The sequence below is a fragment of the Pithys albifrons genome, chromosome 28, assembly GCF_047495875.1.
Source record: "Pithys albifrons albifrons isolate INPA30051 chromosome 28, PitAlb_v1, whole genome shotgun sequence".
NCBI classification, from domain to species: domain Eukaryota; kingdom Metazoa; phylum Chordata; class Aves; order Passeriformes; family Thamnophilidae; genus Pithys; species Pithys albifrons.
In genome coordinates, this window is record NC_092485.1 from 2,345,583 (window position 1) to 2,371,303 (window position 25,721).

Sequence of the window (25,721 nt, forward strand, 5' to 3'; positions counted from 1 at the left end):
TTTGAAATAACACCACCAAACATCTTTTCCTACGCCTTTTTGAGTTGTTTTCATACACACTTCAGGAAAATGGATTCTAAATATGAGAACAACATGAATAGGTAAAATTATATAGTTATTAATAGAGCAAAAAACAGGGAAAAATGTTTTATTAGTTAATATTGAGAGGAAATATTTAACATAGAAACCCCACATTTCCAGCGACTCAACCTTGTACTCTTCTGTCAGAGCCCTCCAGGCAGCTTTGGAGTGAAGGAAAACAACAGCTGAAAAAAAATTGTAAGAGGAGAAACCTGTTAAGATTCTGACAACAGAATCAACATTTTGGGTTTAATGTAGAGAACAGAGTGAAAGGGTTAGTGATTGGAGAATGAACTTAGCTTATGAGTGTGAGCATATTGTAAGGAGCACCGACATCAAATCCTCGATGCTGCTCATCGTGGGCAGCAGCCGCAGCATCCGAGAGGCATTTAAAGCCTTTCCCGGAGCCACACGGGATGCCCAGAGGGGTTTTACGAGCCGGGCGGGCACAGCCCCGGGCACAGCCCACGGCGCTCCCCGGCCCCGCCCGGGCTGCGGGAACCCCCGGGCACCGCGCCGGGCACAAAGTCCGCCCCGGGGCGGGTCCAGGTCGGCGGATCCGCCCGGGCAGCCCCGCCCGGCCCCGCACCTGCCCCCGGGGCCGCCCCGCCGGCGAGTCGGGGCCGAGGAGCTGCGGGAGCTGCTGCCGGAGCGGCGCCCGCCATGGGCGCGGGGCGCGGGGGGATGCGCTGCATCAAGATCCTGCTCTTCATCTTCAACCTGACCTTCTGGGTGAGCGCCGGGCGCGGCCGGGCCGGGCCGGGCAGGGGCACCTGCTGCGGGTGCCCGGGGGCATCGCCCTGGGCATCCACGGGGGGAGGGCGGGAGGCTCGGGCGGGGGTCCGAGGGGATCCCAGGGGCATCTCCAGAAGGAGGGCGGGGGTCCCGGGGGCATCCCGGGGCAGGGCGGGCGACACCGAGCGGGAGTCCCCGGGGCATCCCCAGGGGCATCTCAAGGAAGAAGGGTGGGGGTCCCGGGGGCACCCCGGGGACAGGGCGGGAGACCCCGAGCGGGAGTCCCCGGGGCATCCCCAGGGGCATTCCCAGTGGGAGGGCAGAGGTCCCGGGCGGGGGTCCCTCCGAGGAGCCCTGCGGGATGGGCTGCCCGGACTGGAGCAGGGAGAGCGCCCGGCCAGCGCTGCCCACTCCTCCTGGCTCCCATGGGGACACGGCTCTGCCTGGGAAAGGAGCGATTTGATGTGAGATGGCATTGCTGGGAAAAGACAAGCTCCGCTTTAAGTGATGATTTAAAGCCGTGGCCATCGCCCCGGCAACCACGGAGGAGGCCGGGAGAGGCTCTCCCAGCACCCCGTGCCGTGGGTTGCGGCGGAACATTTCACAGCATCACGGTGGTTTTCACTGATGTCATTTCAAACAGTGAGCCAGCAGCTGCCAAGTTTACAAGTTCATCCTAAGAGAAAGTCCTCGCATCACCCCCAGGAGATTCAAGGAGCGCTGTGCCCGTTCTCCCCTCATTGCACCTTTTCAATAGTCTCACAGTTCCACAGCACAGCTGAATTCACGCTTTCTTTTCTCTTTCACTTTCCCTCACGCTCTGTCCTCCCTTCAGCTTCCCAGCTTTTCACGCTGGGAAACAATCAGCAACGTTGTCTTCTTAAATGTCTTTTTCTTTCCTTCTGATTCACTGGGTTCTTTTAAAAGAAGTCACAAAGTCATCCTGTTCAGCCTCTCCGGAGCGAGCAGTTTTGGGGCTTTTGTGTCCTTTATGCTTGAAGCAGTTGAAGCAAATGCTGTCGCCTCTTGGTGACAGCGCTGCGCGCCCCGGGGACACAGCGCTGCTGTGCTCGGGCCGGAGGGGCAGTGATGCTGCCCAGCTGCAGCTGCAGGGCAGCAGAAGGACAAAGCTTTGTGTTCTTTGTTTCTCAAAAGCGACAACTACTGTGTTTTGTTATCTGAGATGGGAGAAACCATCTCCTCAGCTGGCTGGGGCGTTCATCCCAAACTGCCAGGGCAGCCCAAAGCTGAGCCCCTGCCAGCAGGGAGGTCCCCGGGCTGTGACAGGGTGGCAGGGGACCCTCATGCTCTGCTGGGACACATCTGGGAGGAAAGCCACGAGCCCAAGCCCTCCAGCTGGGCTTTGGGAGATCGTACCACATGGATCAAGTGCCAGGCAATGCAGGACAGGTTGGAAAAGCAGCATGCCAGGCTGGTATGGGCATGGGAAGCAGCAGATGATTGGGAGCCTCGGCCAGGTTGTGCAGGAGCCACAGACCGAGGCTCTGGGCCTCCAGCAGCACAGCAGCAGGACACTGGGCCTGATCCCATGGGATGCTGGAGCTGTCTGCCAGGACACAGCTCTGGTGCTGTGGGACACACAGCTCTGGTCCTGTGGGATGCTGGAGCTCTCTGCAGGACACACAGCTCTGGTGCTGTGGGATGCTGGAGCTGTCTGAGGGATGCTGGAGGTGTCTGAGGGACGCTGGAGGTGTCTGCAGGACACACAGCACTGGCCCTAGAGGATGCTGGAGCTGTCTGTGGGATGCTGGAGCTGTCTGGGTGATGCTGGAGGTGTCTGCAGGACACACAGCACTGGCCCTAGAGGATGCTGGAGCTGTCTGTGGGATGCTGGAGGTGTCTGAGGGACACTGGAGCTGTCTGTGGGATGCTGGAGCTGTCTGGGTGATGCTGGAGGTGTCTGCAGGACACACAGCACTGGTCCTAGAGGATGCTGGAGCTGTCTGTGGGATGCTGGAGGTGTCTGAGGGATGCTGGAGGTGTCTGCAGGACACACAGCCTAGGGGGCTGATTATTTCTCTGGCATGTGGTGGGGCTGAGACCACTGACTGCAAATTTTTCTCCTCAACCAACATGCCCTGACGCTCCCTTGTGACCTGGTCTTGTTCACATTAAAGAGAATTTTCCCTTCCATTTGGCAGCATCCATCACTAGTGTGTAATTTCTGTGCTCCAAGGACTGTACCTGTAACAATCCTTTTATCTCCTAGTTCTGCTGGGGGTCCCCTGCCTGACTCCATTTCCTGCTGCAAGGCAGGCCAAGTTTTTATGACTAATAGACTTAACAAGGTTTGAGAGCCACTAGTAAGTTCAGAAGCACCACCACACTGAAGAGCTGAACCACCAGCACACACCGCACTCTGACAGGAATTTGTTGTTACCAGACACTGGCAGATGCTCCCTGAATGTCCTGATGATGCCATCCTGAGCTGTGGGATTTCCAGAAGGCACAAGGTGCCAGGACACCTCTGTGGTGCCCTGCAGCTGTTTGTTCCTGCAGTCCTGACTGGTGTGTTTGTGTTGCAGCTGGCAGGTCTGGCTGTCATCGCCTTCGGGCTGTGGCTGCGCTTCGGTGGGGCCATGGCAGACTTTGCTACAGACAAGAAGTCTCCAGAGTATTTCTTCATGGGTAAGTCACAGTGCCTGGGAGGGCAGTCCTGGGGCAGGTGACACATCTGATGGACTGAATTGTATGAAGGTCAACAATTCCTGGCCTGAACTACACATTCTGTGTGTGCCATGTGTGTGGTGGCTTCTGACTTTTCTCTGCTTGGCATCCACTTCCTTAGACCAAACTAATCCCTTCTCCTGGATTTGATCCAGTCCTCACTATCCTAAGTGAATTGTGCTAATACTCTCAGAATAGAAGGTGAGGCAGGTCAGAGACTCGTGGGGTTCACCAACAGATCCTTCCTTCTGTGCAGCTGCCAGCCAACAAAACAAGTGTCATTTCAGAGTGTTCCCAGGGCCAGTGCAGCAGTAAAATTTTGCTCACCAGTTGTCTCTGTGTCTGCACTGCTGATACTTCAGGCACACAAACCTCAGGATCAGAGCAAATCCCTCCACAGCTGAAAATTCAAACTACCTGGTCATCTCAGGAGCTCTTTGTCCAAACCAGGCAGGAACCAACTAGTTCCTCAAGTCCACAAGTCTGGTATTAGTCACTTCTAATTTTAGCATTTAAGATAATTTGTTTCTCCCTAGGATTTCCAGGCAGGTTTTCTGGAAATGCCACCTGTGTTATGTATCTACAGACACCTTTAAATAGCAGCTGTCTGGGACTGCCAGCAACTGCATTTCCCTGCCACTGGCAACTGAAACGTGTCTTTACAGCAGAAAAGTCAGGGTTTTTTTTTCTGTTTAATCCATCACCTCTGGAGATTGACTCAGTAAAATCCAATTGGTACAAACATTTTTGCCATCTACAAATGCCAAGTGTGAATGAATTCCCAGCCCTGCCTTGTCCATCAAGCCACTCTGCCAGGGTGGAAGGCCTGGGAGTTGCCCCGAGGTGTCCCTGCAGTGCCATCCCTGCAATATTGTCCAGTTACTTTAAATACTCTGATTCTCTTAGTGGAGGCTTTGACTCAGATCCACCAGGGTGCCAACCCAAGCCTCTTGAGCACGTGCAGCCAGGCAGGAGACACAGAGCTCTGTGGGAATACATGGGGAGAGGAGAGTGTGGTGTCCAGCAAAGCTTCCATGTGATTTTGTGAGGCTGAATAAAACTATCCAGACAAAAATGTTGTTTGGGACCTGAGGTTTTATTGTTAAATACCCTGCAGCACCTCCACTGAGGGCCAGGAGGTGTGATTTATTTTTCTCTTCCACATTAGATCACCAACTTCATTTCCAGATCCAGTTTATACCTGCTGAATTTCCTCTGCTGTGTATTGGAATTCTTCCCTGCCTCATCCACTTAGGTTTGTCCCAGGAGAGTAAACAAGACAGAAAGATGTTCTGACCTTCAAAATCAAGTGCTGTTGGTTTGTTGGAAGCCAGAAATGAATCCATCCTGTGCTGTGAATAAGCAGCACAGTGCAGAGTGGGACACACTCTGTAAACAAGATATTCTTTGGTGTGTGTGTATTTCAATGTTCTTCCGTCCTGAACAGGAATTACAAAATTGTTCAAAGCTGTTAATTTTGGGAAGTCCTGGGGAACCTTCTTGTCAAAGTTGCCTCACAGCCCATGACACTGAACTATTGGGCAGCCACACATATTTATAGAGCTGTCTGCTGAAATGTGTAACTGTGAGCAGAGGAAATGCTGAGGAACAGGGCACGGAGATGTTCGGAATTCTTTTAAACTTGCACTTTGGATTGGATTCTAAAGTGAAGGTTTTTGCCCTTTTTTGTAATGAGCACCGGACAGAGAATTCCTGTGAAAGAAAACCAGAGTATTTTTGCTGCCCTCCCTCATTGCAAATCATGTTAAATTCTGCTGTGACTTCTGAGCATCTGATGGGGCAGCTGTGCTGGGGCTGTGAACAGTCTGGGGCTGAGGCAGAGGCAGAAGGACAGGGATAGGCTCAGTCACTGGGGGGTTTGAGCACACAAAGCTGCACTTGATGGTCCTGCTGAAGAGCTTTGCCTCTCCTGGTTCCAGCTTGGAGTCCCCCTTGCCAGTTGTGTGTTGGGCCTTTCTCAGGGGCCCTGGGACTGTTGTTTGTTTGGCTCTCTGTGTTTGCCTCCTGGGTGACAGCCAGAATTCCACACAGGAATTCTTAATATGGAACACTGTGCAGCACACAAGGAGCAGCTGCCCTGAGGGCTGCAAGAGAAGGCAGCCCAGCAGTGTGATTTGAAATATAAGCATATAGCTGAATATCTAAAAGTAATTTCTTCATCTGTGTTCCACTGATCAGTTTTTGTGGCTGCCTTTTGATAACCCAAGCCCTGTGATCACATCAGCTTTTTTCACTGTTGCTTGGAACAGCAGTGCAGGTGCATTCAGAGTTTGTTCTGTAGGGTGAAATTATCCAGAATCACCATCTTCTGGAAAACAATTAATTTTCTTTCTTCCAAACAGCAGCACATTCTGCTCTTTCTGTACCCGCCCTGAGCTGCCAGCCCAGTCTAACCAGCTTCTCCTTGTGCTTCCTTGTGATGGCTTTTTTCCTGGAGCTGAAATGTTGGTTTAGTTTAAAATAATTGATAATTCTATCCTTGCATTTTCCATTAGGCCAGAGTGAGTCTCCTTAAATAGCCTTGCTCTTTACCAGCAGTCCAGCTGCCTTTTCTGCCCCTGGAATAGTTGGGGCCATGACTTGGCAACAAGGCCTGTTCATCTTTTCCAGCCACTGAGCTGTTTGTGTTGGTTGGAGAGCTGAGGGCAAGCACATCTGTGTTCTCAGTTTTCTGTTGCTTGTGGTTTTGTGTTTGGTGATCCATATTCCCCACTGCAGATTGCAGTTAAAATCCTACAGCAGAAAGGGCTGGAACTCTTTGACCCACACAGAGTCTGTCCACTTTATCTGACACAGGAACAGACTTCTAAAATTGGACATGCTCTCCCTGCAGCTCCCCAGGTTTGGGGGTTTCTGCTACTGTGGGACAGTATTTTTATGTTACTCCATCTCATAGTACAGATTTGGTGCATGTGCTCCAAGTGATGAGGCAAAACTGTGGCTTCCCTGTTTGAATCATAGAATCATAGAATCGATTGGGTTGGAAAAGACCTCCAAGATCATCGAGTCCAACCCTTTAACTGCAGTTCAGCTCTGGTACAGTTCATAAATTCCTCTTGTTGCTGTAGTTGAGAAAAAAAAGAATGAAAGAAAAAGGATAATTCCAGCAAAGGTCCCTGGCTGGCAGTTTCCTCTTTTATCTGAGTTAGAATCATAGAATCACAGAATCATAGAATGGATTGGGTTGGAAAAGACCTCTGAGATCATCAAGTCCAACCCTTGGGCCAACTCCAGTCCCTTTACCAGATCATGGCACTCAGTGCCACGGCCAAGCTCAGCTGAAAAACCTCCAGGGATGGGGAATCCACCCCCTCTCTGGGCAGCCCATTCCAATGCCTGAGCACTCTCTCTGAAAAGAATTTCCTTCTGATCTCCAACTTCAATTTCCCCTGGCAGAGCTTGAGCCCATCATGCCCCCTTGTCCTATTGCTGAGTGCCTGGGAGAAGAGACCAACCCCCACCTGGCCAGAACTTCCCTTCAGGCAGTTCCAGACAGTGCTGAGGTCACCTCTGAGCCTCCTCTTCTCCAGGCTGAACACCCCCAGCTCCCTCAGCCTCTCCCCCACAGGGCTTGTCTGTGACCCTGTGCTGATCAGATGGAGGAAAGATCTGTACAATAAAGGGAATTCCCTCGGGTTGCTCATCCTTCTTGAGACTCCTGTACCAAGGAAAGTCTGCAACAACCAGAAGGAAACAGAAGCCTGTGTGAACCCAGGGTGTCAGCACTGCTGTCTCACAACTGGCCCTTAATTAATTCCTTGTAGTAGTGCTGTTCTTAATTTTGAAAACACCTAAGGCACAGCAGCACAGACCAAGTGGGGCTTTTGTGAAGTTAAAACTAACACAGCGACTTTTTAAGGGTTAGTTCAGGCTGTTTTCTCCCCTCTCTGCTTTTGGTGGATAAAGGGCAAAACCTGCTCTGGTTCCTTGGGCAACATGAAGGACAAACTCTTTGCATCCCTAAGAAATGAAGTGCAGGGGGTCCCATCACTGCCAGCAACAATAAAAATGAAGTGTATGTATCCACCAAGCCCCATCAGGAACGGTAACAAAACCTGATGAATGTGAATGAACCAATCTGGGTGACACTTCTCAGCCCTAAAACGTTGTTTCTCCTGCACAGCCAGAGCTCCCAACCCTCCTGCTCTGTCGTGTTCTCTTTGTTTCAGTTCCATGATCCAATCTGCAGTCCAGGCATTCACCAGGGCCAAACCAGTTGTGGACAAAACTTTCAGGGTGGTTGTGGCTTTTTCTTGGGGTCTGTGAGAGCACTGAGAGATCCTTCTGGCTTTGGAAGGTACACTTAGATGGCTCATGCCTTAGGATATGAAGTCATGTCTGGAGTTGAAGGATATTAGTAGTTTTTCTCCATAGTAGAGGATGCCCATACAAACAGGAGTTGGCCAGCAGTTAAATCCATGTAAACTGCAGTTCTCTGCTCCTGTGCCTTGCTTTGTTCTAGTTCTATTCATGTCTTTTGGAGTCAGGCACTGTATTCTTAGTCAACTGTGTTTTCTCTCCTAAATCCGTAACCTCTTAAACTCCACCAGCCTTTAAAGTAAGAGCTGTTGGCAAAGCAGCCTCTGTAGAGGTGCAATATCACCAGATAGTCCTGGCATCATTTCTCTTGGAGAGGCTTTCAGTCTGTACTTAAGACTTAAGCCATGAGTTTGTCTTTCTTCCAGTCATCTTGTGTTGTGCTGCTGCTCAGGAAGGGTGGTTAGAACAGGCTGATAATGGCCCTGGGTGAAAAACGGAAGCTGCTGCACCAGAAATTGGCTTGAAAAACATGACACCATCACTACCACTCCCTGAAAAAAAACTTACTCACAATGAAAGTTGATTTAAAGTTCTCGGTCTCTGTGGTGGGCCATGAAACCTTGCAGCAGTTCCTAAGAGTCAGCATTGCCTCTGACAGAATAAAGGCAAGAAAAAAGGCAATTCTGACCAAACTTGGCTTGATTGGTTTATATTTGCAACATGCTGATGTTCAGGAGGCTGGTTTTAAATGAATCACTTAAGGATGATAATGCACTGTGTGCTTTTTCCCTATTAAATTGTCCTCCTGGGTGACCTCTCCCACTCTCCTCTCTCTGCTGTAACTACCTAAAAGCCACTCAGTCCCATCTGCAGCAGCTGTTGAACCCACAGTTGCATCATTTCCTTCTCTTACACACCCTCTTCTCCTCCCTTGTCGGTGGCTGCCCCATCCCTGGAACTGATCAAGGTCAGGCTGGACAAGTTTTGGTGTTCCTGTCCATGGCAGGGGGTGGAATGAGATGGTCCCTTCCAACCCAAACCATTCCATGATTCTGAGATTCCTCACTGGAGCAGCACATTACACTCCAGGCATGCTCAGGCTTTTTTTTCCCACAAGGACCAGCTCTCCTCTAAATTCCAGTCTCTAAAGTGGCTTCTAGAAAATAACCAAACCATCATAACCCATTATATCCCAGGAGAAATATCCTGTGCTGTGTTTCATTCTGACAGAGCTGTAAATACATTTGAAATGGCCACTCTTGAAGCCATTAAGAGGAAAGTGTTTTGTCAGCTGGGAAAAAAAGTAAAACAACAACCAAAAAGCTTTTTGGGGGTGCGTCAGTTCAAAAGCATCTACAGAGAGGGTTTGGATTGAGCTGGTTTTAATATACACAGGATTATTCAGGGTGTCCTATTCCAGAGGGGATTGCAGAGAATCAGGAGTGGATTTCAGAATACCAAGTGACTATTACAAAGGTAGATGAAATACAGAATCAACAAAGGAAAGTGATGCAAGTGGCAGCAGAGAATGTAAGCAGAATAAACAGTGACAGGCTTTAAATGAGCTCTAACCACACAGGAACATGATCTTAGGCTCACTGGCAGTTGTTCTTGCCAACCAACTGCAGTCAAAAAGGCATATAAATGTCAGGACTTATTAAGAGAGGAAATGGGAATTCAATTGAAAAACCTTAATGTCATTGTGTCCATTTCCAGTGCCCTGAATGCTCAGTGGCTCTGCTCAAAGGGGGTACAGTGACACCAGAAACAGCACTAAGGCTTTGACAAGGTTATGATCATTGTGTGCACTGGGAATAACTCCCATATGATGAAGTTTTTCCCACTCTTCACATCACTAAACTGTAGAATCCATTGTGAGAGGATTCTGGGAAGTTCAGCCAGGATAGCACAGCTCAGCCTGGTGAGGTGTGTTGGTTACACCTGATTTTGGTGTCAGACACTGGCAGAGCCATTGGGATGGGATTATTTGGGTTGGGAGACCCCTATGAGCAAAATAATGTAACAAGTGCTGGTGTTCTGTGGGAAAGGAGAGGAAGTAACTGGGATGTTACATTACAGTGAGGCTGCTTTTAAATTGAAATTCAGCATTTGGGCAGCAGCAGAAGCCTCCAAACTGCCTGGTGTCTGTAATGCTTTTGTGGTTCTGGGAGGATTAACCACCAAATCCCTGTTGAATTCACACAAGATGTTATTCATATACATCCATTATGCTCAAATTAAGGGTATGTTCCAAACCTCCAGAAATCCATCTTCCTTCAGAGGCCTCTGCAGCTTTTCTCCAGTATTTTATAGATAAATATACAATGGAAATCTCTGGTAACAAGCCTGTTTCAGAAACTGCCTTCGCTGCCAAGTGCCACACACACAACTGTCCCTGTCTGGCCAGTTCTTTCCAACTCCTACGTGTGTTCCTCATATTTTCCAAGAGTGTGTCTGTACTGCAGGTTCCTTGGTGCTCTCCTGGGGGCTGGAGAGCCTCAGACCTCCTGGGAAGGAGCACATCTGTCTCCTGGGCTGTGAGGGACACACAACCTCAGGAAAATCCCTCCAGGTCCTGTCTGGGCTCTGGGGCTGCTGCCACTGCTGCCTCTGGGTCCTCACCCCAAGAACAGAGCTGCTTGTTTTCTCACTGGAGTAGGAACAGTTGGTGGTTTGTTCACTGTTATTTACTCAGCCAGAGAAAAATAAATTTAAAAAAAGGAGAATTATTTCAAATGGAAAGTGACCCTTGCAGCCAGGTAAACAAGAAACCCCTGTGAAATAAAGCCAGCCAGAGACAGTGTGGCTCTGTCTGCTCCTGCTCTTTCACGAGGCTCCAGGCAGGGATTTGTGTCTCAAAACCTTCAGGAAGGTTTGGGGGAAAACAAACAAACAAACAAAAAGCACTTTGGGGTGTGGGTTCTGTTCCAGACTCTGAAATTAGATCTCTCCCAGCCTTGGCTGATCCTTCCCTCGCTCTTGACACACATAAAGGCATTTTGCAGTCAGCAGCTATAAAATTCCATCCTTCTCTTCCACCTGGTCTAAAAGGAGGGAATTTTGTATCACTGCCAATCACAGGGGGTTTGTTCATCCAGGAATAAGACACAGGATGTCCTCAATCCTTCTCGAGATGCCTCTTCACACTTGTAGATCCTCTGTCTCCAATAGAACCCTGGAAGGGATAGTGCCCATGTCCAGAAGGAACAGTCTCTTAGGGAAGAACTCTGTGCCATGGGCACAAATGCCAGTCCAGAGAGCTCTGCTGAGCTGTGGATCTGCCATTCTTCATTCTTGGGAGCCACAGGATGCTCTGAGATCGCCAAAGAACTTTTCAATTCCCCTTGTAATCACAAAGCAGAATCTGCCAGAAAATGGGAATCTCTCCTGTTGGACTTTTCACAGGGAATACCCCCATGTGACAATTTCAGGAAATAATGATTTTCCCCAGGGGATGAATCAGAAAATCAAATATACAGAAAAGCTGATGCTTTGTTGCTTTCCAAATTGGTCCTTTGCAAAGTGACACGATGGCTTTGCAAAAAGACAATGGCTGAAGAAGGAGCTTCCCCCTGTTTTAGAGCCAGAAGGGAAATCAATTTGTTATCAGGTGTTCTCTCACTTGACTCATTGCTAAAAGGAGAAGTCTTCATTTCTCTTCACAGCTATAAAAGTCCATGTGTGGGGGTGTCTTTGCACAGGAAAACAAACAAATCACCACCCCCAAACCTCAATATTTCCTCACCAAAAAAGGTCAAGAGAATGGGCTCTGTCCAGAAATCCCCAGTTCGAAGTGAAGAACACTTTGCTCCTCATCCTCTTGTGGTCACCAAGAAGCCCCTGTTTCCTCCAGAACCTCTCACAGTCTTTGCTGCCCCAGCTGTGTCTGCTCAGATCAACCCACTTTCTGTTGGATTTGCACATGGATTTGAATCTTTGGAATGTGCCTGTCCATCCCTTTGCATTCAGGGGTTGAGAGTGGCTTGTTTGTGGCTCCCGTGCAGTAAATCCTCCTGAGTTGTGCAGTCACAGGTGGCAGGTCCAGCCCTGCCCTCCTCAGTGGAATGTTCCTGCTCTCAGTGCTCTCAGTCCTTCTTTCTCTCCTCCTGTTCTGCCAAGGGACAGACACAGTGTCAGAGTTTCTCTGCTCTTCACACAGATCAAAGTGCCCAAACTGCAGGAAATGAACAGAGGCAAGAAGAGATGAGAGAGAATTTCACACAGGCCACAAACACATTTGCTTCCTTTCTACCTTGTACTTTTTTTCCTTCTGCTGCACAAAAAGCTGCAGCTGGACAGTCTTCTCCTCATTCTCCATCCACCAAAACCATCTCTCTGCCTTGATCTGACTCACACATGCCTTTTTGCCATGTTGAGCTTTGTGGGGAACCTTTTTGTGTCCCTTTCTAGCTCTCAGACATGTTCCATTTTGTGCCTTTCATTGTTTCCCTGCTGTGCTGTCGATGCCAAACTGGAGGCCATGCCAAGGATTTGTGTTTTACAATGGAAGTGCTAATGAATAGAAGCTGATTAGGGCTCTGCTTTCCATCCTGCTTTGTGGAAGGGAGTGGGTTTCAGGGAAGCTCAGTTACTTCTCACACATGACACTATTGGCTAACAATGTTTATTATGACATTAAACCCACCAAATTGCTGGATTTGCACTGGTGAGCTAAGGATGGCTCTCACTGCAGGATGGCTTTAGCTCAGGCTGTGATTCTAAGCCATGTGTGCCCTTTTTCTTTTCTCTCTTAAGTCCCACTTAGAGTTTAGGTCTCTTTTTATTAAGAATTTGAGGTGATCTTTCTTACCATGCTGTGTACAGCCCACTAGGAAAAGAAATGCCACATCCCTGACTCATATACTTAGAATCACAGAATCATAGAATGGATTGGGTTGGAAAAGACCTCCGAGATCATCGAGTCCAACCCTTGGCCAACTCCAGTCCCTTTACCAGATCATGGCACTCAGTGCCACGGCCAAGCTCAGGTGAAAAACCTCCAGGGATGGGGAATCCACCCCCTCTCTGGGCAGCCCATTCCAATGCCTGAGCACTCTCTCTGAAAAGAATTTTTTTCTAATCTCCAACTTCAGTTTCCCCTGGCAGAGCTTGAGCCCATCGTGCCCCCTTGTCCTATTGCTGAGTGCCTGGGAGAAGAGACCAACCCCCACCCGGCCAGAACTTCCCTTCAGGGAGTTCCAGACAGTGCTGAGGTCACCTCTGAGCCTCCTCTTCTCCAGGCTGAACACCCCCAGCTCCCTCAGCCTCTCCCCACAGCACTTGTGCTCCAGTCCCTTCTCCAGCCTCGTTGCTCTTCTCTGGCCCCGCTCCAGCCCCTCAATCTCTTTCCTCAACTCAGGGGCCCAGAACTGAACACAACACTCAAGGTGTGGCCTCCCCAAGGCAGAGTCCAGGGGAAGGGTCACTGCCCTGGGCCTGCTGGCCACGCTAGTTTGGATCCAGGCCAGGATCCCATTGGCCTTCTTGGCCCCCTGGGCACACTGGTGGCTCCTGTTGAGCTTCCTGTCCCTCAGTCCCCCCAGGTCCCTCTGCCTGGCTGCTCTCCAGCCACTCTGTGCCCAGCCTGGAGCACTGCAGGAGGTTGTTGTGGCCAAAGGGCAGGACCTGCCCTTGGCCTTATTGAACTTACACCACCCAGGGTGTTTCTGCATCTTCTGCTCTGACACTTTTCACCTTCCACTGAACAAACCTGGGTTTGGGTGCTGGGAAACCTCACAGGGCAAACTCAGGAACAGATTGGCCCCTTTGGATTTTATTCAAGCTGCTCTTCATGTCTCACAGAATCTTCTGAGTTGGAAGGGCCCCACAAGGATCATGGAGTCCAACTCCTGGCCCCAAAATCACAAGTGTGTGAGAGATTACATGTGTGTATATATAGCAGACAAGCAAAAATACCTTTATTTTGGTGGAAATTTTAAGTGCCATCACTATTTCCCATCTAGAAATAACTCTCTGAGCAACTGGTAGTGCCAGGCTGAGAAAGGACAGAGTGGGATGGATGAGCTTTGCTGAGCAGGAGGTGGAGGGAGGTGGATTTAAAGGCCTGGCTGGCTCAGCTTTGTTTAGTGAGCTCTGTGAGTTCTTCCTGTAACAGCCTTAAAAGGGAAGTTCTGCTCGAGGTGGTGGTTCAGTTGTGAGTCATGAGAGTGAAATGTTCAGGCTGGTTCTCTGACAAATGCAAATCCAAACCCCTCAAAGGGGTCTCACCCCTGGGGCTCACAGAGCTGAGTCTGTCCTAGATGGAAATAATGAAAAGAAATGGGGAAAATCCTTTCCTGACTCCTTATTCAAAAATATCTCTGCCTGAGAAGTAATTTCAAGGACTGGAGCAGGGAGTGACAGACAGAAAACCTCCAGGAAACCTCTTTGTAGTTGCTTTTGTCACCATGGAGAGCTGAGGAAATGGCAGTGCTGGGGTTTGGCAGCTGAGCAGCAGGTTGTGCACCTGAGAGAGGGGTTTGTTTCTCTTCTCCAATTCATCTGCCACAAGAGCTGCCCTTTCTCTCCTGAGCCATAAATAGATATTTTTGTACATCAGTAAAATCCAGTGCTGTGAATGTGTGTACAAGTATCAGCTTGAAGAATCAGGCTGCTGAATATTAAAAATGTAGAAAACACAGAGTATGAACTGCCAGCACAGTCAGCACCACAGAAATCATAATATTATACCTGTTTTATTGCTATTGGCAGAATTTATTTCTCAGCAGGAATCCATAGCCAGCTGAGGCAGAAGGACAGAGGGGAGAAGGATCCCAATAACTGGGGTAGACACCTGACTGATGCAGAGAGACTGGACAGTGATGGGCAGGAGTTTGTATAACTGGATGCTCTGCACTTAAATATTGATTATTTTTATATTTTTTATATTTTTCTGCCATTGGTAGGGCTTTCTAGTCTGGGTTACCCAAGGCCTGCTAACAGTAAATGTCAGCAGCTCTGCTAACCCTGGGTCAGAGTTAAAATAACGTTTAAATTGGTGTATGAGCATGCTGAAGGTTCTCATTAAAGTTTCCACAGTCCAGGCTGGGAGCAAAGGCTTGCTGTGCCCTCTAGTGAGCACAGGCAGCACCTCCCTGTCCCCTCCCAGGGCTGAGCAGGGGAAAGGGAACCTGATTTCCCTGCACAGCAATTTCTGTGTGTCCTGCACGTTCCTGCACAAGGCAAGGACAAGAATGGCACTGATGTGGCACCAGGGACAAGGCACAGACCCAAAGGTTGTGGCCTGCTGAGAGCTGAGCCCCACAGGAACTGATGTGCTGTCAAAAAATGTACCTTCTCAAGCGAGGAAAGAAAAACTCTGGGCTCTGGTTTCCTTTTGTCCTAGATAAAGGTCATTAAAAAAAAAACAAACAACAAACCAAGCCAAAAGACAACAACCACTGAATGCATTGCTTGCAGTCTCACAGGGGGCAGGGGTGAATGCTGTTCCATTTACCCCTACACTTTAGTCCTGTCAAGTTCTGAATGCAGCCAAAGTCCTGAATCTCAGCTGTGGATGGGGCTGCACTGGCATCTCCCAAGTGCCTTTGAGCAGAACAGCATATTTCCAGCCCCAGGTTCCCCAGAAATAGGTCCTCATGCAATGCTGGTCTTTTTTCTGCCTGATATTCCTCACTGCAGAGGTGTAAGGGGGTTCTGAGTGGTGTGGGGGATGTTATTCCTGCCCTGGGACAGGGAATCTTGGGAGGTGGAAGTCACACCAAGAATTCTTACAAATCATTGTTCTCCTGGAGAGAGAAACTTTCCTGTGCAATCACCATTCTTTGTGAAAGCCAGAGACCTTGTTACCTGGAAATCTGTGGGTTTGAGGAAATGGGTGGCAGGCTTTGGGAGGAGAAACCTTCCTAATTTTGTCCCTGTCTCTGATTTTCCCCAGGGCTCTACGTGCTGGTGGGAGCAGGGGCCATCATGTCTGCAGTTGGATTTTTCGGGTGCTGTGGAGCAGCAAGGGAGTCTCAGTGCTTGCTTGGAGCAGTGAGTAAAGGGTTTCCTGGGCCTGGGCTGAGCAGGAAAATCATTCAAAGCATTCAGAGCTTGGTGTCAGCAGTGGAAATGTCTGAAAGGTCTTATGTCCTTTTAATGGCTGACCCAGCCTTTGTAGCTACCCTGCTACTGCAGAGCTGCCTCAGGAAGGAGTTTCCTGGTTTGTCCCTTGTGATACATTCCCTGGAATTACCTTTTGTCTTTCCTGAAGCTCCACCTGACAAGAAATGACACCTCTGTCCAGACCCTGCCCACCAGCTTTGTGTCATTGTGGGGTGTTGCTCTGGGCAAGGACCAGGGGCTGAAGGATGAGGTATATTCATGTGAGATCTTCTCCTTCCTCCACAGTTCTTCGCTTGCTTGTTGGTGATATTTGCAGCTGAAGTCACTGCTGGAGTATTTGCCTTTATAGGCAAGAAAGTGGTAAGTAGGAAACCACCCCTAAAGTCCAGCTGGGGTGAGTATGGATCCAGTGTTGACTGACCCACAGCCTGGCTGTGGCAGAGGGAAAATTCCCAGGAGACTTTTCCTTGGTGGACTCTCTGACATTCTTCTCTGGAGTCTTCTGTGTTATCACAGGAACAGGATTCAGGTTTTCCCCACTCTCTTAAAGAAAATCTATAGGTGTGGTTGAACCTTCCCTCCACAGGTGAAACTGTGTGAAAAGAGGGCATTGCTTGGGCAAAGGGCAAACAAATTCAGGCACTGAACTTCCCCAGCTAACAGTTACTGCTCTAGTTCACAGTCTGTGTATTCAGACTATGTATTCACAGACTGTTCTGAGTTGGAAGAGACCCACAAGGATCATCAAGTCCAACTCTTAAGTCAAGGGCCCACATAAGGGATTGAACCCATGACCTTGACATTATTAGAACCAAGTTTTAACCAGTGTTTAACCCAAACACAGAATGCAGCCTAGGAACATTCTGCCTCTCTGAATTCCACCAGGCCACAAAACCTCCTGTCTTTCCAATCATGGTACCTGTTTACCAGGCACGATTTCCTACCCTGGAGGCTGATGACACAAGTTGGAAGCCTGCACTGGGTTGGGGGTACTCATTGACAGGAAGCTCAGCAGAAGCCAACAGTGTGCCCAGGTGGCCAAGAAGGCCAAGGGGATCCTGGCCTGGATCAAAACTAGCGTGGCCAGCAGGCCCAGGGCAGTGACCCTTCCCCTGGACTCTGCCTTGGGGAGGCCACACCTTGAGTGTTGTGTTCAGTTCTGGGCCCCTGAGTTGAGGAAAGAGATTGAGGGGCTGGAGCGGGGCCAGAGAAGAGCAACGAGGCTGGAGAAGGGACTGGAGCACAAGTGCTGTGGGGAGAGGCTGAGGGAGCTGGGAGTGTTCAGCCTGGAGAAGAGGAGGCTCAGAGGTGACCTCAGCACTGTCTGGAACTGCCTGAAGGGAAGTTCTGGCCAGGTGGGGGTTGGTCTCTTCTCCCAGGCACTCAGCAATAGGACAAGGGGGCACGATGGGCTCAAGCTCTGCCAAGGGAAATTGAAGATGGAGATCAGAAAAAACTCTTTCCAGAGAGAGTGCTCAGGCATTGGAATGGGCTGCCCAGAGAGGGGGTGGATTCCCCATCCCTGGAGGTTTTTCAGCTGAGCTTGGCCGTGGCACTGAGTGCCATGATCTGGTAAAGGGACTGGAGTTGGACCAAGGGTTGGACTTGATGATCTCGGAGGTCTTTTCCAACCCAATCAATTCTGTGATTCTATGATTGATTTGCCACTCATTTGGAAAGTCTGATTTCTGCAGGCTGTACAAGAAGCCCAGAAGATCTATGAAGATGCTTATGATGACTACATGAAAAACCCAGTGGGGAAGGTCAACAGTACCATCTATCGCTACCACGTGGCTGTGAGTACCCCTCAAACTGTCACCTGACTGCTCTGCTGTCACCTCACCCATCAGAACCCAGAATTCCTCCCACTGAGGTATGAAAGAGGAGAACTGAGTGGACTTAAAATGCAGCCAGAGGCTCCCAGCCCAGGTCCCTGTCAGAGTTCTGGGTTTTGGATCTCTCACTTTGAACGTGCCACTGGCCAAGCTTTGACATTCCTGATGCTTCTGGTCTTTTTTGTGCAGAGGAGATGACTATCAAGGCACTTTTTTGTGTTAAAATCCAAGAATAAAAACTCCCAAATGCAGAGAGAAGGAGAAATGTCTGAATCTCTGCATTTGTCAGAGAAAAAGTGACCTGTGGCCCAGGACCTCCAGTGTGGCAGATCCTGAACAAAGTAGGTAAAGAAGCAAAAGTCCATGTGTGACACAGTTCAGGCCACCCAAAAAGTGTCTGAACCAGAGTCAGAACCTGTGACTTGCTCAGAGCTGTGTCCATCCTGTATCTGCACTGCCTCCCACGGAGATCAAGCCCAAGCTTTGCTGCTCCTTCCAGCCATTCCCACGTTCTTTTGAACAAACATTTCACAACCTCAGACCCTTTTGTCCTGGTCCCATAGCTGTTATTTCTGACCCAAAGAGGAATTCCAAGCATTTTCTGGGAGATAGGCAAACAGGAAAAACAAACCCTCTGAAACACTGATTTATTACTGTCTCCAAACCCAGCACGATGTTGTGTCAGAAATAAAATTCCAGCTTTCTCTGCTGCAGTTTTTGTGCACTGCCCAAAATTCTGTGTGTGACACTTGAACTTTCTGCTTTCTCCCTTTAACAACTCCTGTTTCCTTGTAAACCAGGGCTCTGCTTTCCCCAAATCCACTGGTTTGCTTTGTAATAAAAATCCCTTCTGGACATTGTTGTTAATACAAATTTGCCTGTTTCTTGTGGCCTCAGACAACTGAAACTCATCTTTGAGAGTTTTGTCCCACACAGCTGGAACTCTACCAGAGGCAGTGGTTAACACAGGGAATAAACTTATTATTTGATCTGTGCTGATTCTATTTTTTAGCTGTTCATTGACTCATTTTGAGTATGAAAGTAGCAACTTTCAGTATGAAACAGTCTGTGGTTTCCTCCTCTTTGATTCTTCCTCTCTCTCTCGTTTAGCTCCAGTGCTGTGGCAAAGGGAACGTGGAACAACAAGTGGGATTACCCTGCCCAGAGAATATCCAGCTGCCAAAGGCAAGTCCCTTCTGTCCTGCTTGTTCTAATCACTTTTTCATGTCAATTGGTTTGTAAAACTGGAGACATTCTGTAATTAAAAGAAAGGAAGAACCTTGTGCTTTCCAGCATGAAATTCTTTATGAAATTCCTTCTGAAATGGAGCAGACTGGAGGCAGAAATAAGTTGGAGGTCACGTTGCCCTCAGTTCTGAAAGCTCTTTGTGGCTGTTTGTAGCTCAGACAATATTATATCATCTGAAAGGAAAAGTGAGAGGGAGATGACAGGACAGGAGCCCAAATGAAGAGCCCCAGGGAGGCTGAATTTTGGCAAGTGCCTCCCTTAGTCATGCAAGGAGCCTCCTGACCAGAGACTTTGCTGGGCTTAAAAAGGATATTTCTGCTATTTCTGTGTTTAAGGAATCTGTTTGTGAGCACAGTGTCAAAGTGAAGCCACAAACCTCCTGATTTGGCATAGCCTGTTATAAAACAGGCTTTAAATTTAGGGAAAACTGAGTGTAAGAAAAGCACTTGTACATCTCAGCCTGTACAGGCAGAAGGTACAGATGTCTCACTAGAAAAGGGAATATGTGTGGAAATTGCCCAACAAAACACAAGGCTTAGATGCAGCAATTAGGATGGGGACTGTAATATTTTTCCTGTCTATGTTGTTCACTGAGAACAGTTAATGGAGGTGGTTGGAATATAATTTTTCTAAGAGTAAAAAAAAAAAAAAATCTTTCCATTTTTTTTTTAACAGAACTGCCTGGTTGAAATTCAGAATGTAATTAATAGTAAACTGCATTTGGTTGGAATTGTTGGGATTGCAATTGCTGGTGTCACAGTGAGTAAAGCCATGTTTTCAAATCTCTGCCCCTTATCAAAGCTTTGTGAAAGGTGTTTTGTAGCAAGTGATGAGATTCCAAAAATGTGCAGCTAATTTTGTAACTTCCAGTGTCTCCTCCAGTCACTTCCAGTGTCTCTTCTCTCTGGGAATTGGCCACATCAGTGCCCACCTGTGTGACTGTGTTTTACCAGTTTCTTTTTTGTCCTTAAACAGGATTCAAAGAAATAATAATCTTATTTTGTTGTCACAGTAGGAATGTGGAGTGCACATGAACCAAACTGAAAAGCCATAGCAGCACTTCCTCTATCCCAAAATAACTTCAGGCTGATGCTTTGAACCCTTTAGGATCCACAGAGAGTTCCTCCCATTTGCAGAAATGGTTTTCTAGGAAAATGCTGGCTGGAGCTTTGGTTCAGAGGGAAGGGCAGTTTATAAGCAGATTTTCTAGGGCAGAGCTGTGACCAATAGATGTCACCCTGTTCCAAGGATTCAGCAGCTCACCAGGTTTCAGCAGAAAGCCTTTCCCAGCCCATCTGTGCCACGGTTTCCTTTAGACTCAGCCACCAGCAGCACAAAAGCAAAGAAATATATTAGGAAATATTAGCAAAGAAACACCCCTTTAGGTGCTCTGGAAAGCAGGAGGTTCACAGGGTTATGTGGACACCTCAAAGCAGCTCAAGGGTTTCTGTAGGTTACAGAAACCTCAGCAGGGAAACAGGGATGAAACAATCCTGGGATGGGATGTGTGTGAAACATGAAGGTGCCCCCAAAAATCCAGCATGGGGTGGGACAGAGTTAATGATCTCACTGCTCAGCATGGACTGGGATTGTCCCCCCTGTGGCTCCCACCTCACACTCACACAAATTATGGAAGGATAACAAACTCTTCAGCAGCAAAAACGTGCCTGTGTATTTTTCTGTGCTTGTTTCTGACATGTGACAGCTCAGCTGTCTCCTCCCTTAGGGACATGTGTGAGCAGGGGATGGAGCTCAGTGGTTTATCTCCCATCCTTGGCAATGAACTGCAAACTGCTCTGGAGAACCAACATATGGCCAAAAAATTATTTCTGGAGACTCTGGCAACACTCAGGATTATCATTCCCTCTATTTAACTAGTTCTCTGACATGAGTAAAGGTTTATATTTAATGTATAGTCTTGCTCTTGAGCACAGTAAGAAGAGCTCAGCTCGCCCCATAACACTCAGCACCAGCTCCAGGAACCTGATCCCTCTGGAATCCCTCAAACATCTATAATATTCCATGTAAAAGCATCCTGAAACTCAGAACCTTGTGGTGCAATTCTGGGGATAATACCAATAATTGCAGTCATTATGTCAGTTAAATTTATGTTAATACTAATGTTTGGGGCAGTTATGCTGGAGTTGACATTTAGGAAAAAGAACAGTCGAACCCAACGGGAGCAGATAAAATCTTGGCTTTGAGGATCACTGAAATCTCTTTCATGTTAATTGTCTGATGTTTTGGGGGTTGTAGAGCGGAGCAGCCGCTGCTCAGATTGTTCTGATATGCAGATTGTTTTATAACTGTTGTGAAAGTGGATCCCTAAATCACATCCCTTCTCTCCTAGATCTTTGGCATGATATTCAGCATGGTCCTGTGCTGTGCCATCCGCAACACGCGGGACATGATCTAAAGCTCTCCCTGCACAGCTGGGGCCCAGCAGTTCCACACCAAGCTTACAAGAAGTGCCCTTCTACCCAATTTAATAATTGTAATGCATTTTAATCAGTGTTTTTAACATACTGAGAGGAAAAGAGCCCGTTAGGTGATCAGGTGAATTGTATTAGTTACAGTAAAACTGAAGTGAACAAAAGAAGGGGTTTAAAATGTCCTTTTTAATGAAAAAATGCAAAAGGTTCATCTAAGACTAATTTGATTTTTAATGTTTGTATATGTGCAATTAAGAGTTTCCACGTGTAAGCACGTGCATCTCTCTCCTTACAAATGTCTATATGCATGAGCAGGTACCTGGATGTGCAGCACCTTGTCTGGGTAAGTATGTGCATATGGAATATGTTGTGTGTGCATCCAGAGTCTCCCTGTGCAGGAATCTACACTTCCCACAGGGACACAGGGCTTGGAACCCTCTCACACTGGGCCCCTGTTGGACAAGAATTAGCAGAGGAACAAATGCTGTTGTAAAAATTAAGACCTATGACCCATTTTGTAACTGTTCTTCCCAAAGCCCAAACAGAGTAGAATTAATAAAATTGGACTTTATTTAAAAATAACTAATGCCTAAGGGCCTGCTCCAGCAAACTTGAATTCATGTGAGTAGACCCACTGACTTCACTGTCATGCAGAGACTGGATATTTATTTTTTTTTTAGGACTAGACCCTTCATGCAAATGCAGAAAGCTCTGGGGGAGGAAACATGTCCAAGGAGATCCAGGCTAAAGGAAGAGGGGGAAAGAGGTGGGAAGCTGCAAGACAAGGCAGTCATTTGGGAGCAAATGCAGTGCAAAGTGTGCTTAAGCTTCCCAAGGAGCCTGAGATACACCAAAAAACCCAACTGGGAGTTCAAGGGGCCACTAAAATCCATGTTCAGCAGCCCCTTTGTCCCAAAAGCCTCAAACTGGTGCAGGAGTGGAGCCCAGACCCAGAACAGCAGCCCCTTTGTCAGATCTCTGTAGAATCTAAATGGCCTGTGGAAGCCAAACCAAGAGTGAAAATGGTCAGAAAAAGACAACACAGCACTTTAAAATCCTCAGTTTCTGCTTCTGTGACTATCACAGCTTCCATGGGGCTCTTACCTCAGCCTCTCGCCCTTTCTTGGGGAGGGCAAGGCAGGAAAGGAAGATGGGACATTTTTACAGAGCCACAAAGTAAGTTTTCTTACTGGCACCTTGAGATTGCATTGTCAGGTATAAAAATTACACTGTGTGCTTGAAATACCTCAGGGCTTGCGTTTACATCGTTTGTTTCTATATTTTTATTTTTCTATTTGTCATATTTATTCATATGAGAATGTTCCTTTTGAACCAGCTTAACAGGGAGAAAGGTTGTCCCCCAGAGGGGGAAAATAAATGACAGCAAAGGCTCAGAATCTCTTAAGTTTTGGCTTACTTGAGATAATTCACCATTTCAGAGAGCAGCTTTTTGCTACCAACATCCCCCCAGCAGCTCTGGGGCTCTGCTGGTCACCAGCTCAGATTTCTGATGCTGTTTTTCCACACAGAGTGGGGAGTTCAGTCAAACTGGACATCCTGGACCATTTCAGTGGCACTTACAAGTCATGGGGTCTTTATTTCGCTGAAACACAGTGGAATGAAATGGGATTTCAGGAAATATGTGCATTCTAGTGGACATGATTGTGTAGAATATACCACCTTCATGATAGTTATCTCTCATTTAAAAAAACACCCTCAAACTCCCATCACTTCTCTGTTCTCCCATCACTTCTCTGTCCTCCCATCACTTCTCTGTCCTCCCATCATTTCTCTGTCACTTCAGAAATGGAAATAGTGCTGCTGCTCCAAGTATTCCATTTCACTGACACATCTTGCTGTCTTTGCCATAGATTTCTCTTTTCAAATTGCCCAACCCCAAGCTGTGGCACTGCACCAAGTGCTGGCACTGCCAACTGAGCAGTGCCCAGGCTGAGCCTCAGGCTGGCAGGGACACATCAGATCACACGTTAGAAAAGAGTCAGGCTTGTGTCACTCTCTCACAGCTGATTAGCAATTGATGCCAATTAAAAACTGGGGTCTATTCTGCAAGAATCAGACCAGAAATAGGGCCCTGCTCCTAAGGAAGGCTGGACTGGGAGGATGACACTGGCAGCAGATCCATGAGGGTCTCGGGGGGAAACTTAGAAATCAGTCTCTCAGGCAGCCAACAAGCCATTCCTGACTCCCAGATCAGCTGAGATTTCAGACCAACAAAGCCATTCCTGACTCCCAGATCAGCTGAGATTTCAGACCAACAAAGCCATTCCTGGCTCCCAGGTCCAGCTGAGACTTCGGACCAACAAAGCCATTCCTGGCTCCCAGGTCCGGCTGAGACTTCAGACCAACAAAGCCATTCCTGACTCTCAGGTCCAGATGAGACTTCAGACCAGTCCTGCTCTGAGGAGATAATGGGTTAGGGCACAGCTGGGGTGTGTTCTGACAGAAAGAAGCAGCCTGTGCATGTGTCATTTTTGCCACTCAGAGCCAGCCAGCTTTCCAGGAAAAGCAGTAAAAATAGCCCCATGCCAAAGGTTCCACAGCCAGTGGTTCAGGTTCCAAGATTATTGCCCTGCAGTGATTGCAAACAAAGAGGTTTCCTTCTGTTACACTGCCCTTCATCAGTATTTTATTTATTTTAAACACATCTACATATAATTGGGTTTAATTCCTCAACTTTGTAGCACCAGAATGCAATGATAGGACCAGAGTTTGCCTCTTTATCTATTATTTCTTGAGCAAGTTGGAAGATGCCCACTCCTGCTTTGAGATGCACTGAGAGCAAAGGCAGCTTGCAGAACCTGCTGTTGCTTCCCCAGCCCCCTGCTCCCCCCAGAAGTACCAAACCATCTCAGTGCCTTAAGAAAACAGGGAAAAAATGGTACAAACCCCCTTCTATAAATTCAGACTCGAGCCACCGAACTTTCTGCTGAAGTGTTTTGGGTTTGTGGTTTGTTTTTTGATTCCTCTGGACAGTGCATTTATTTTTCTGAGCATTACTGCTCAAGCTCCAGGGTTACTGTTATTTAGGTCTAGGGGATACTTGCACTGCATGCCAGGACAGAACATTACCTGTTGCTGGTTTAGTTCTCTAAGTTATTGGTATAAATTAAGCTGGAAATCAACATGTTATTCATATAACTGGTGCCTTTAACAGAATCCAGGGATAAAGGTCTTTTGTTGTTTCCTGCTGTTGTGAGGTGCTTAATATAATTGTAATTTTCTCTGCATCTTGGTAACTGAAGGTCTTTTTAACTCATCAAGAGACATCAAACACAGCTGTTGTTTCCCTGCCCCAGTAACTGCCACATAAGGCAGCAGAAATGCCCTTTCAGTCCTGCCCCTTGCACCCTGTTTCAGAGGAAAGACAAAAGATCAGGTCCCTCCAGGTGATAATTCTGAAAGCACATCACACAGGTTTTCTTCTCCTCAGTCAAACAGTTTGTTCTAAAGCATAAGGATGTAAATTGTTGCCCTTATTATGTCTCTAAACACCCTTGTTCACATTTCCCTTGTCTAATTTTTCTAAGTAACTGACTTCAGTGGGAGCTTCGTTTGTCACAGGAAACCTCAGCCAGTTTTGGGACCTTGCAGAGCTCACATGGGAGCTGCTGAAGCTCAGCCCTGTGACATCCCTACAATGAAGAGTCTTGTTTCACTTGTCTTGATACTGATAGTTTTATAACAAAATACATTTCATGTGTCTTGAAAAGGAAATCGAGTTATCTTAAGCCTTCAAATGCCATATTGTACAGCCTTTGGAGGCCATGGATTGACAGCATTGGATGCTGTGCGTAGAAAATGTACATAAATAAAGCTTTTCAATCTTCTTCCTCTCTATTGGTGCTCCAGCCACGAGGTTTTTCAAGGCACAAACCACTTCCAGGATAACGTGTATGTTTTTAGGGCACGGATTGGGATTTGGGGCAGAACTGGCGTTTCGGTTCGTGGCAGAATTACCTCTTTGGTGTCTTTGAGAGCGTCCACAAACTCGCTCTGTGTCTGAAACAGCTCTCGCTTCCCTGCGCTGTGCTCCCAAAGTGGCGTTTTATCGGCTTTGTGTCTTGAATCTGAAATGTCTTCCTAATAAAAATAACCTGGAATAAGCGGCTGCTCCCGGAGAGAACGCGGCGCGCGCGGCCGGAGCGCCCAAGGGTGCCCCGGGGACAGAGCAGCGCTCGGGCGGGCAGTGGGATGGGGGCCTGGCATTGGGATCGGGACTGGGATTGGGATCGAGACCAAGATTAGGATCAGGATAGGGATTGGGATCAGGATTGGGATCAGGACTGGGATCCAGATTGAGACAGGATTGGGATCGGAATTGGGGTCAGGACTG

At 47.9% G+C, this 25,721-nt stretch overlaps 1 protein-coding gene across 1 annotated transcript; it reads left to right on the forward strand.

Moving 5' to 3' along the window:
* The first annotated feature begins 655 nt into the window (after positions 1–655).
* On the forward strand, positions 656–25,480 carry TSPAN2 (tetraspanin 2). The gene is made up of 8 exons (XM_071578847.1): positions 656–813; positions 3,363–3,465; positions 15,683–15,780; positions 16,138–16,212; positions 17,547–17,648; positions 18,798–18,872; positions 19,611–19,694; positions 21,286–25,480. Exons 1-8 carry the CDS (start codon positions 745–747, stop codon positions 21,349–21,351), a joined length of 672 nt encoding a protein of 223 aa, XP_071434948.1. The 5' UTR covers positions 656–744; the 3' UTR covers positions 21,352–25,480.
* The last annotated feature ends 241 nt before the right edge of the window (positions 25,481–25,721 follow it).

Bases quoted from the DNA above. Each gene is read 5' to 3' on its own strand.
- TSPAN2 (XM_071578847.1), top strand. From the start codon at position 745: ATGGGCGCGGGGCGCGGGGGGATGCGCTGCATCAAGATCCTGCTCTTC. The intron at 15,781-16,137 runs GTGAGTAAAGGG...CTTCCTCCACAG, and splicing joins CTCAGTGCTTGCTTGGAGCA to TTCTTCGCTTGCTTGTTGGT. The intron at 19,695-21,285 runs GTGAGTAAAGCC...CTTCTCTCCTAG, and splicing joins TTGCAATTGCTGGTGTCACA to ATCTTTGGCATGATATTCAG.